This window comes from Coffea arabica, chromosome 2e (assembly GCF_036785885.1).
Source record: "Coffea arabica cultivar ET-39 chromosome 2e, Coffea Arabica ET-39 HiFi, whole genome shotgun sequence".
NCBI lineage: Eukaryota > Viridiplantae > Streptophyta > Magnoliopsida > Gentianales > Rubiaceae > Coffea > Coffea arabica.
The window spans coordinates 24,163,297-24,175,687 of NC_092313.1; the positions used below are offsets into that span (position 1 = coordinate 24,163,297).

A 12,391-nucleotide genomic window follows, 5' to 3' on the forward strand; every position below is an offset into this window, starting at 1 on the left:
CAAGACGTGGTTTTTGACGGTCCTCTGCCCACGTCTTTCATGACCCATGAACTGTAAAGACGTGAAATGGTATTAGAACCAAATGCCACGCCTTCTCGGTGCCCCTGTTGTTGTAATCACACTAATGACTAATCTTTGAGGTTGTGTACTAAAAGCACTCAGCCACTAGTTGTTGATTCTTGTTAGTTGTAAACTAACTAATATGATTATTAACTATTTGTAAGATTCTTGAAAATCATGGTTTGATTCTTTTGAACTAAACTATTATTATTTGTAAGGTTCAAGTGCTGTAAAGAATTTGTGTACTCACCTGTACAATTACCAAGAAGCAGGTTTTTTGCATCTAAGAACATTAGATTGTTGCTGGATAAGTTAAGTGACTTACAAATATTTGGTTAAAAACTTTAGGGTCTTCTATCATTCGCTTAAATCTTTAGTCACAACTTTGCAAGAAATTGTAGTCCCAGGATTGGATCATACATAAAAATAGGGAGTTTGTTCATGAACTGCAACTCATGTTATTGCAAAAGTAGTTTTTTTTCCGCAGAATAAATGGTGCATGAATACTTTGTGAATGACTCTATTACATTGTGGAGATCTCTCTATTATGGTTTCTGACATAAACCAAAATCTGTAGGCAAAACATATTTTAACCCGAGGATAAAATCAAGAATGCTTTGTCTAATGTAGCTTAAGGAGTTCTTGGTGCTGCAGCCACGTACTGTATCTTTCATTGTGGCTATGACTTGTTCAAACTTTCTTTTGCTTCTGAGAAGACTTCACTTACACCATGGTAATTATGATATCTTGGTGGTCAGGATGCCTCCAATTTGGTTTTCCTGCATCTTGTGATCAGAGTTAGCTTTGAATCTTGGAAAAGCTACTAAAACTCTGTGATCTTTTTGAGTACTCTCTTATCAATCTTGAGAAGAAAGAATCCTCTCTTTCCAGTAGCTTTGCTGGTGTGTCATACTCGGCTATCCGCCCTGTTCATGGAACAACAATCATGAGTTTAATGAATTGAACACCAAAGAGCACACAACTAGAAGCACATGTAAGAAAAAATTGAGATGTTCATTTGTTTTCTTACCATCACTGAGGACCAATACAAGATCACTATCTATAACTGTGTGGATTCTGTGAGCTATAGTAACGACTGTTCGATCTTTAAATTCTTGACTGATGATCTTTTGTATTGTACCATCGGTTGCAGAATCAACAGATGCAGTGGCTTCATCTAAGACAAGAACTGTGCTCTTCTTTAGCAAGGCTCTACCAAGACAGAATAATTGCCTCTGGCCGACACTCCAGTTTTCCCCATTTTCAACCACTGTATGTTAGTTGCATTAAAAGAAAGATAGTTTAGTACACATTTTATCACCACCTAAGCATTGCATTTGAGATAATAGTCCAAGGCAAGTATGTGACCTGTAGTTTCTAGCTTCTCTGGCTTCCCCCGCATCAAATCACCTAACTGACATTTGTCTAGAGCCTGGGAGGTATAAGATAAATCTACTCAGCTGATAAGAAAGTGCAATTATAAATAATCATTCGTGATGATTAGTCCATTTCATCTTTCTATCCAACATTAAAAAGATCAAATGTTTACAGGGCTAGGCTTATCAACTGAAATGTTGCCAAAAAAATTCCCTCGCAATTCTGCTGACTACTTTTAACATCTGTACTGTTGCATTATGTGCCAAGCGTACATTTATGATTCACTCAACTTGATAAATTTCTTTTTTTTTTTTGTTTGAAATTCTGTATTCTAAATGAGCTTAGAGAGGTTCGGGATCAATGTAAATGCATATTAAAACAGGTATCTACTGCTTTAGCTATCGTGGAAAACTTTACCTCCCAAATTTCATAGTCAGAGTACTGGTCTAATGGATCAAGATTTCCTCTAACTGTTCCTTCGAACATTGTAGGATCTTGGGGGATGATGCTAAGCCTTGATCTCAAGTCATGAAGCCCTATTTTGGTGATGTCCACGTCATCAATTATGATACTTCCCTCACTGGGCTCTACAATCCTAAAGATGGCCTGAATGAGAGTTGATTTACCACTTCCTGTCCTTCCAACAACACCAACTTTCTTCTTCCCAGGAAATGTGCAGGTTATACTCTTTAATACAGATGGTAGATGCTCAGCATACCGGATCTGTGGACAGACCATGAATAGTTTCATTATCAAAAACAAAAGCCAAAGAGTATAGAAGACTTACTCTCATGCTCTGTCTATTCTTTATTTGCATATTTTTTCTACAGCTCATTAGTATGTAATGCAGCAGATTATGCACAACAAAAATGATAATGTTGCACTTAGAATTAAGCATATTAGTTACGGGATTAATGAACCTTTTTGTTCTGAAAACGAACTTACCTTTAAGTTTGTGAATTGAATTGTTCCGATATCTGGCCAATTTCCTGGTGGTCTGTGATCTTCAATAACTAAGGGTGCTTCACTGGCAATGTTCGAATACTGAAGAATCCTTTCCACTGATATCATTTTGTTATCAGCATTGCATATATTCCAAATAACTGAAGCTTGCTGAACATTCAAATTGATGCCATATGTTACTGCCAGCCCGGCAATGCCTGTAGAATATTCACTAGGTAAGTCTTTGCAAGAGCATGCAGTAAATGAAGGAGTTTGATATAGTTTTTCCCACAGGGGCTTATGCCTTTCATGGATTAACGTCCACCATTTGCACTATGACAGGAGTACTTTACATGTGATCAGTGATTATATACTTAGAAATGCAGTAGTTTCGATGCTTACTGGGATCTATGATTCCATCTGGTAGAGTCACAAGCAAAACGAGTGAGAAGGCAAACACAAAGTTGGATAACTGATTCAGTCTGAAAGAAAGCCACTCCATTGCTGACACATTGTGAAACCATGGTCTTGAATGGTTGTCGATGAGACAGAGGTTTGAGTCAATGAAGCGACATTTTTGGTCAAAAGCGCGTATTGTTGCTGCTCCAGCTAGTGACTCAGCGAAGTGATGGAGGATTGGAGCTCTCTGTATACCAGCTAAACGTGCCAATTCTCTTGCCGTTGGTATGTAATATCGCTGAAAATTTGATGAATAGATGTAGGATTATACTGTAAGGATTTGCTATGTGGCAACCTGAAAATTGCATTAAAATATGTCTAATCGGTCTAAAATATTTTGCATGACAGATTTGTTCCTGCTTCCTGCTAAAATCTGAATGTAGAACTGTAGTAATAAGCTTTTGAATATGATTCAGGATTTCTCCCTCTGAGGTTAAGTATTATAAAACAGCTTTTGAATTCTCCAAAGAATTGACTTGAGTGCAATAGCAAGGGTCAAAATGATTTACCTGGTACCATATGCAGATGGCTGTGACAGGAATGAAGAGGACAAACACTTCCCATGCTACCTGCGACATGACTGCTATGGTTCCAAGTAACTGGATAATTGAGAATGCACACCAGCCTATTTTGTTTGCCAACTCCAAGTCTAGGACACTTTGATCTGTTGATGCCTGTGCATGACATAAATGGTTGTTTTCATTCTTAAACACTATATTCCGGAGTATCAAGAGAAAAAAAACGTGAACTCCATGATATCAGAAATCTAATAGTGTGAAACTTAAATTTGCCTCATAAGTAGTATACTGAAACCTTTGCCTTTCCCATGCATTTGGCCCAATTTATGCGCTCCTTTGTATTTAGGATGATCAATAGGCTCCAAGAACTCATTTTCAAGTTTAGGCAGCGCCCATGATTAAGCAAGTATGCATTTAATATCTGAGCTTGAATATGCCTAGCATGTATCCATTTCTTGAGGAGCTAGTCAGTCATATAATAATCCCACCAGATAGATTTGGTCAATTAAAGATGGAGTATTGCCCATTTCATGCGGAGCTTGTCAGTCGCATAGTTATTCTCAATTGGTTGAAAAAGCTAGCACTATTTGATGAAGCAATAGATGAATTTTGTCCAGTACAAACAACAAAGACGGTTAGACCATTAGAGGAATATTATATGGTCAATTCCTTCAGATATCCTGCTTACTGTCTCTCTTCTTGATATCAAGTTCCTGTAAATCTTGCAAAATGTAGTATGTCATTGAAGGTTGGTTAATTTGCTGCCTATCATACAATTTGCTTATTTTCTTTGCTACAAACTGATTGGATTTGATAAAACTTTCAAATGATATAAGTTCTCTATGCCGAGTTTCATCTAGCATAGACTAAATGTCTTGATGCTTATGACATATCAGACAATAACAGAAAACCATAATTTGCAAATTCAGATCAATTAGCAGCTATACAGACACTTAAGAATTGGTTTTTTCTGTTAACCTATCTCTTGATCTGCTTTCTACTTTTTAACTACAGAAATTCTTAACTAGCCTATGCTGAAGCTCTTAATGCCTACATGATAAGATTAACTCCAAGACAGACAGCCAAAGTAAAGAACACTAAAAAAATTCAATGTTGCACGAAAGTTTTCAGCTTCCAATGACAACAATAGTTAAATATTTTATCCTGTTTAATCATGCTTACGTACCCTGTTTAAAATTCTTCCAGTTGGAGTTGAGTCAAAGAAAGCCATAGGAGCACGAATAATGCTGTGCAGCATGTTGCTGAATAGCTTCTCTGAGGTCAAAAGGCCTGTTATAGCCAATAATGTGGCTCGGATCAGCACACAAAGTGAACTTCCAATGGCAAGAAGTACATAAACAAATAGTATGAAGTGCATCCCAACAACTGGTTCATGATTCCCAGTAGGACAGGCCCATGCCATCCAATAATTGCTGGCTATCTGCAATGCTTGGAATGATGATTGAGCAAGTAAAATTATTGGAACAAAGGCACCACGTTTCACGATGGTCAAGTAAGACCAGTAAACTTCCTTCCCAATACTTCCCTTTTCTCTTTCTTCATCCTGTACCAACCGTCCTTCTTTTTCTGCTATTTCAACACATAGATTGTGCTCGGAATCTTGTTTCGTGTGTGGAAATTCTGCATTTGGATTAGGTTCTGAATTAGATTCACCACCATCAGTTTCATGATTGAAAGTTCTACTAGAGCTTTCAACTTTCAGAATTGATTCTAGAGCTTCATTGTGGGCCCCAACGATGACTTCAAACCCAACATTGTGTTTTAGAAGTTCTTCAAATGAACCAGCTTGTGCAATTCTTCCATTTTGCATCACCTGTTACAATTTACCAGATACAACCTGAAACCTTTATGATAGAATAATGTAATATGCTGAAGTCAACTGTACATAACTTTGGGTGGAAAATCATCCTTAAGATTCCCTGATCATTTGTATGGTTTCAGTACTCAATGTAAGATTGAAGAGACAAACTTCATAAAATGGTTCCATCTTCAAGAGCCTCTTGTGTTTCCCATCAAATACTTGTATATACACATCAACATCGGGAAACATATCTATCATCAACGTGGACAAAACTCCAATGTGAATCAGTATCAGTCAGATCATATTGAAGCTTCCTTTTCTCTTGGGCAACAAGAATATGTAACACTTGAAATATATTTAGTGCTTAGTCAAATTTAAATGACAAAGTTATACTAGCAACCATGCATTTTTCTTTCTTACCAAAATGAGATCTGCAGCTGGAAGAAACTCAACTTGGTGGGTGACATAAAGTATAGTCTTGTCCTTGAGGATTCCCATCAAACAATCCTGAAGAAATGAAACAAAACTTAACGTGGTATCAAAATTATGTGAGACTTCAGATTTTTCACTATACACACACACACAAAAACACATCAGGGTATCATGGTTACTTTAGGTCAGACATAAATGTAAAGGGAATTCATAAAACATTTCAAGAACAACTGTTCTTCCACTGAATCATTTTAAGTTAAAGCATTTTGTGTGGAACAGTAGGACCTTGCAAAATGTATTATTATTAATCAAGACAAAAATCCTAAATCTGCTGACCTGGAACAGTTGTGTGCCTGTATGAGCATCCACAGCACTGAAAGGGTCGTCGAGGAGATAAATATCAGCATCTTGGTAGACAGCACGGGCAATTTGTATTCTTTGCTTCTGGCCTCCACTCATGTTTATTCCTCTTTCTCCTATCTCAGTTAGGTCGCCAGCAGAAAAAAGCTCTAAGTCCTTTGTAAGAGCACATGCTTCAACTGTTCTATTATACTTGTCACTGTCATATGGGTTTCCAAAGAGAATGTTTTCTCTAATATCTCCTGTCAATATCCATGGGGATTGAGGGACATAAGCCTTAGTACCACTGATCTTCACCGTCCCTGACTGCTTTGACATCTCTCCAAGTACACATGAGAGCAAACTGGACTTTCCTGATCCAACAGTGCCACATATTGCCACCTTCATTCCTCTTTTTACCCTTAAGTTTATTCCATCAAGTGTTGCACTTCCTGATTCAGTATTCCAGCAGAATTTTCCACCATCTATCTCAACTGAAAATTCTGTATCACTACAAGAATGGTACAAAACTGCATCTGATTGAACTTCATCTTGCTGCAGGAAAGAAGCAATTCTATCTGCAGAAACTTTTCCCTGAGCAATTACAGACAATAAATCTGGTAGATTAAATATGGGATCTTGGAGCATGCGAAATGTTGCCAATGCTGATAAGACTCGCCCTGCAGTGAGAGGGATTCCCATTAAAACACATCCACCAAAAGTCATAACAGATATAAAAGCTGGCGATCCCCAGAATATGAAAGCTGTTAATGCCAGCAATCTTAATGACTTCCATAACCAATTGTACTCAGTTTGCCTTAGAATTTCTAGTTTGTCTAGGAAATAACTGTCCCATGCCTGAAGTTTTATTGTCTTCATGTTGCGAAGAACTTCTGAAGTAGCTTTCATCCTATCATCTTTTGACTCCATTATTTTAGTTTGGAATCTCTTCAGGATTCTAGTCAGTGGTATGTTTCCACACATTATTATCAGAGTTACAACCAAAGCTACAAGTGATCCCAATCCCAGATTTGTGTGTAGAACGTAGATAGCCAGGGAAATTTGTATAGGCAACATCCAAATTGTGTTCAAGTACCAGATGAAGTCTGTAATTCTTTGGACATCAACGCTCATATAGTTAATGATCTCCCCACTGGTGTGGCTTTGACGTGATTTACTTGATAGAACTATGCCCTTCTGGTATATTTGAGATATCAGAGCTGCTCTTAACCGAAGGCCTAGTTGGCGAGCTCCAAATATCCACTGCCTCTGCGCTATTGTTTCAACCATTTTTGCACTCAGAAAACCCAATGCAAGTAGATAGCCACTTCCTAAGCTCCTGAACTTTTTCTCAGTTAGGAAATTTACAAAATCGTCAATGAGATAGGGGCCAACGTAAGATGATGATGCACTTATAACTGCAAAAAGGGCATTAATTGCTGCTTTCTTCCATGCAAATATATATATTGCCTTATAAATAGACGGATTTGCTGTTCCATCTTTTTTCCTTACATGTTCAAGGCAATCATCAAAGGATCGAGACAGGTTATGAGCCGAGTCCCTGAAATCAACTTCTGGGACTTCATCCTGATCAAGTGGCTTCTTAATCCCCACCTCAAAGAGCGGATTGAGCCATGAAAATGTCACCAGTTGGAGAAGAGTGGCTCTCCCATATGGACAATCTTGTTTTCCTTCCAAATGCTTTTCACTTTTTCCATTCAAAAGTGGGGCAGTGATGCCATTTGGGATGTCAAGCACAATGCCTGTTCTGCCTCGTATTGAAATGACAAGTAGGAATGCAGATGCAAGAAGATTCAAGGCGTCAGCATATGATTGGACTTTGAGGCTTTCATGGTTTATTATGATATAATTTCCATCGATAGCCGCAGATGCAAGAGATATCAAGAAGCTGGATATCCACCAGATCCTGATGATCCAAGGCAACCTGACTTGTTTGTCTCTTAGTATTTTATACAGCAGAATTAATGAAATGGACCATGAAATTACTTGCATCGTCTCTGAGGCATAATTTGGCACTTCCAATGCACAGTGAGCCGAATTATTACTCTGTAGCATCAGCAGCTCGAGGAAATGAGCTCCGAGAAGTAAAATGGAGCAAACAAGGGTCAGCTTGTAACTAAGCCCAACCTTTGCACCCACAGAACACTTTTCTCCAGCCATACTCTTTTTTCTGCCTCTGCATTTTGATTCTACAACATATATTATGAATTGGAGCAGTAAGACACCCAAGAAACCAAGTTGCGGGACAATGCTCGCATCTTCCAACAAGCAAGATGATGAAAGTAGCTGTCGCCATGGGATGCGAAACTGTAGGAGCATTAGACCTGCCATGATCAAAGAACAACATTGCATTATTACTCATCTTGGGAGTACAAATCAAAACAACATAGCGTCCAAGCAGTGTTTTTACTGGACTCGTATACTATATGTTACCAGATAACGTTCTGATGCTACTATGCATAAGAAACATGGAGACTATTAATAAGTATACACAATGCATATCCAGAAGTCCTTCTTTCTTATTAACTATCAAGGGTTGAAATTAAACCATACTGTTCTTAACAGGCTTTGTAGCACCGGAAGATTGAATGTTAATGGTAGATTGCACCATATCAAATAGTTAGCTTCCTGGGATGCCTTCTCTATCGTGGTTCTTATCATCATTGACCATCTTTGATCTAAGGAACGAAACTTGCAGCAATCGTCTAATTATTTATAACCCTCTTGGAGATTTTAAGGGGATTACACTCAAGAGTACAATGGTTTCTCAAAATAAGATGCCAAGGTTGAGTTGTCTAATCCCAGTAAGGATTCAAGTCTTTCTCCCTTAGAAGTCGGCTGTTCAGTTCAAGGATGCAATCATTCAGGGTAAATGTTAGAATTTGTTGCAATCGTCGTCAGCCACTTTGATTATATATTTTGCCCCATAATGACTTAGATTTTTTCACCCTTTTTTGGGAGAGGGAAATGTAACGACTATAGTAGGTGAATCTGAAAAATTCAAATGCTGACCCCTTGGAAATTTTATGTGGTCTAATAGTTTTAATGTAACAGCCAAATTCATTGCACCATATCATCCTGCATTGAACATACTTACCATTTAGCACAAGACAAAAAATAAATGGTAATATTAGTTGTTCATGAATAACTTGATAATAACGTCAGGGTGTGTCTAATAAAGGTAAAATTAATTAGAAAAAATGTATCAATACAAGGAACGGTAATAATTATTAATATGCGTATATACATATTAGGTTATGTAGACAGAAAAATCCATAATATTAAAATCTATTATGATGTGAATACAATAACACTGTACAAGTTATCATTAGTTGTTCACCACTTGTTGGTTAACGTATTCAAATTTGTCCACATAAATCCAGATTGTCAAAATTGGAGTCAAGAAATGTCTGCCAAAGCTAGTGTTGCCTGGCAACGGTTATTAATTTCCTTTACAAGGAAAAGGCTAACGGCATCAAAAACCTTTGCTTGAAGGAAACTGTAAAAATTTCCTTTACAAGGATAATTAGCCATCGTAAGTAAAACACTAGAATTGATTTTGCGAAGAGCACTTGACAATAGTAGAAGTATGAAGAAAGAAATGGTCAATGCTTATGCAAAAGGTTCAAGCTAACACAATTTTTTTTAGAAGGGAAAAAAAATCAGCTTGCACTTATTTTGAGTGTAATTCTTAATTCAAGAATTTTAAGAGTTAAATTATTCATTTTCTTGAAGCTATGTTGCTAAGTATTCCATCCATATACATCAACAGATCCACCAATTCTCAGCATGCAGCTATAAGCAAATTTTCCCTTTCCAGATAATTGGAAAAAAAAAGGACTACCAACACCCCCCCCCCCCAAAACCCACACACAAATACATATTTTGCTTTAGTATAAGGGATAATTTTAGAAACCTCCCCTGAGGTTTTTAATAATTATAGCTATCTCCCCTGAGATTTGAAAATTTATGGAAACCTCCCCTAGTAAGTATGTCTTTGTAATAATTGATGATGTAAGCAAAAAAATCAATGAATATCCAATATTACCCCTCTCTAATATGTAAAACAAATTAAATGCTAAAAAGTGAACTATCACCATTAACCGTTAAGTGAAAATTTCAGGTTAGTTTTTTGCAGGAAAATTTAAGACATATTTTGTAGCATTCTTTTTTGGTACTTTGGACATTTTTTTGGTTAAGTAATTTTTGAAGATACTTATTTTAACAAGTGCTTCCTTATTTGGTCGGTCGATTTTTTGTAAATTGATTAATAAATCTCGTCAAAAAAATTTGGAATGAAATCTAATTTACTAGACTAGATGACATTAGAATTTTAGGATAAAGAAGGATTATCAGAAAATAATTTTTATTTTTCTGTTTTAAACTCATTTTCACTTAAAATTTGTGAAAGCATCATAGTCTTTTCATAGTATCAAGAGAGATAAGTGTAATTTTTCAAATCTTAAGAGAGGTGGCCACAATTTTCAAAAATCTCAGGGGAGGTTTTTGAGATCATCCCTGAGTATAAATAACAGAAAAAAGAAATCAATTCCAGTAGTATTTTACATTACTCTGTCCAGTGTTCAGTCCAGTACTGTCCACTGATTACAAAAGTTTCCTATATTTGGACGTATTAACGTGTTGGCAAATAAAAATTAGTTCAAATTGTCGTGTGCCTTTTGGCAACTTCAGGCGTGGATTCATTCCTTGTGTTCAGCCCTTTATCTTTTATTTGTTTCTCTTGCCCACTTTTAACACTTTATGAAAGTTTGTAGCTTTCACGATTTGAATATTAAAAAAAAAAAAAAACAGTAGAATGGTATAATTAATTTTTTGTACAAAGATTTTGGTGGATGATGGCACTTGAAAGTTGAAACTTGCCTTGGTGGATGTCTTTCAAGTCACATATCTCTTGAGAATCGAAACGTTATTCTGCTGCTGTAAACGCATTCCTCGCATCACAGGCATTTAATTTTCTCGCTCTTTTCTATATAAAGCAAAGACCAAATGCAAAAATTCCGCAAAAAGTAAGCTTATTTCTAGATTTAAGGGCAGGTTTGCAAAAGATTTTCTACTATTCACCGACGTAGTCTAATCATTTATGCAATCTGGTAGCTACAATCATAATTTGAGTAGCAGAGATTAGTTCACAATGAGACATTATTGGTCCGATGACTCAATGACACAATTAACTCACATTCAGAGTTCTTTGCTAATTAATAACCCTTAAGTTCGACTCCACACAATTTACTATGAAGTAGAAATTGTTTACGAGACCCAATGGTCCAAAACAGAATTATTTAGGAGCATCTATGAGAAATCGACAACATTATTTTTATTTAATTATGGAACGACATGGATTGGTTTGTTTAAAAGGAAAACTACTGATAAACATGATCCAACTTATTCGTGGTGTTTCAAGATTATAAGGGAAGATCTATGAGAACAAAATGATTTTTATTTGGCCTCGAAAAGAGCTAAATAAACTTTTGGATGAACTAAAGAACGATGGAATGAATATTTTTTGTTAGCTGGTGAACACGGTAGAATATTAATTTACTGTTTCATCGTCCCACAAACACAGAAAGAAAGTATCAATGATGAAGCATGTGTTCGTTAAGTTTTATGCTCCATTTTTGTAGTCTACAGTCTAGGAAGTAGGACAGATTATGTACTTAGTCATGAGAAGTTCCATGGAATTTTACAGTCCACAGTATATTAGCATGCATGGTTGCTAAAAATAGTATACTACTTCAGAGAAGAAAGTCAGATTACACTTACCTTCTGGGCTGCCGATGGTGGACCTCATCATAATTGCTTCCAAAACCAAGAAAAAGCTTCCACCTCCAGGTTTAAGGGCTTCTCAACTTGTACGTAGTACTTCTTGTAAGGTGTTAATATGGACGTGAAGTTTTGGTACTGAGGTTATATAGCAGTTACAGCATATATGATATCCTACCTCAGTTGTTTATAAGAAGACACCATGTTCTATGTGTCTGTTGGCGTTGGTGAAAGATGATCAGAGGGTTGAAGAAAGCTGGAGTTGGGGGATTGTGCATAAGGAAATAGTTCTTTGTTTGTCCTGATCTGATTGTTGTAGGGTTTTTGCACGTGATTGTAACTTTTAAGGACAGTCCTTTGGCTGGATTTTTTAACTCATTACCATGTTTCCTTGTGTGATATAAGACTTGAGATGAGATGTCTGCATGCAAGCTTTTGCATATGAAAACGAGACCGTCTAAAATCTATGGAATGTTTATTGGGCACCACAACAACAAAGTTCATATATTAACTTTTTGGAAAATAAAATTAAATCAAAAATATATATAAATATCAGAGAACGTAATAATTTTTAGTGTATATATTCATATAATAAATTAGATATATAGACACGCATTAGAAAGCCCTCACGAAAAGCTAG

General features: G+C 36.5%; 1 protein-coding gene and 1 long non-coding RNA gene across 2 annotated transcripts; one reads left to right on the forward strand and one right to left on the reverse strand.

Annotated features, from left to right (window-relative positions):
• Nucleotides 1-494: 494 nt before the first annotated feature.
• LOC113732078 (putative ABC transporter C family member 15) lies at nt 495-12,089 on the reverse strand. The gene is made up of 11 exons (XM_027257680.2): nt 11,752-12,089; nt 5,947-8,294; nt 5,599-5,685; nt 4,543-5,190; nt 3,348-3,512; nt 2,782-3,076; nt 2,383-2,597; nt 1,855-2,160; nt 1,429-1,492; nt 1,091-1,330; nt 495-986 (listed from the first exon to the last, which is right to left on the reverse strand). Exons 1-11 carry the CDS (start codon nt 11,780-11,782, stop codon nt 859-861), a joined length of 4,527 nt encoding a protein of 1,508 aa, XP_027113481.1. The 5' UTR covers nt 11,783-12,089; the 3' UTR covers nt 495-858.
• On the forward strand, nt 2,476-3,636 carry LOC140036919 (uncharacterized). The gene is made up of 2 exons (XR_011840514.1): nt 2,476-2,615; nt 2,722-3,636. It is a non-coding gene; the product is annotated as an uncharacterized lncRNA (long non-coding RNA).
• Nucleotides 12,090-12,391: the final 302 nt, after the last annotated feature.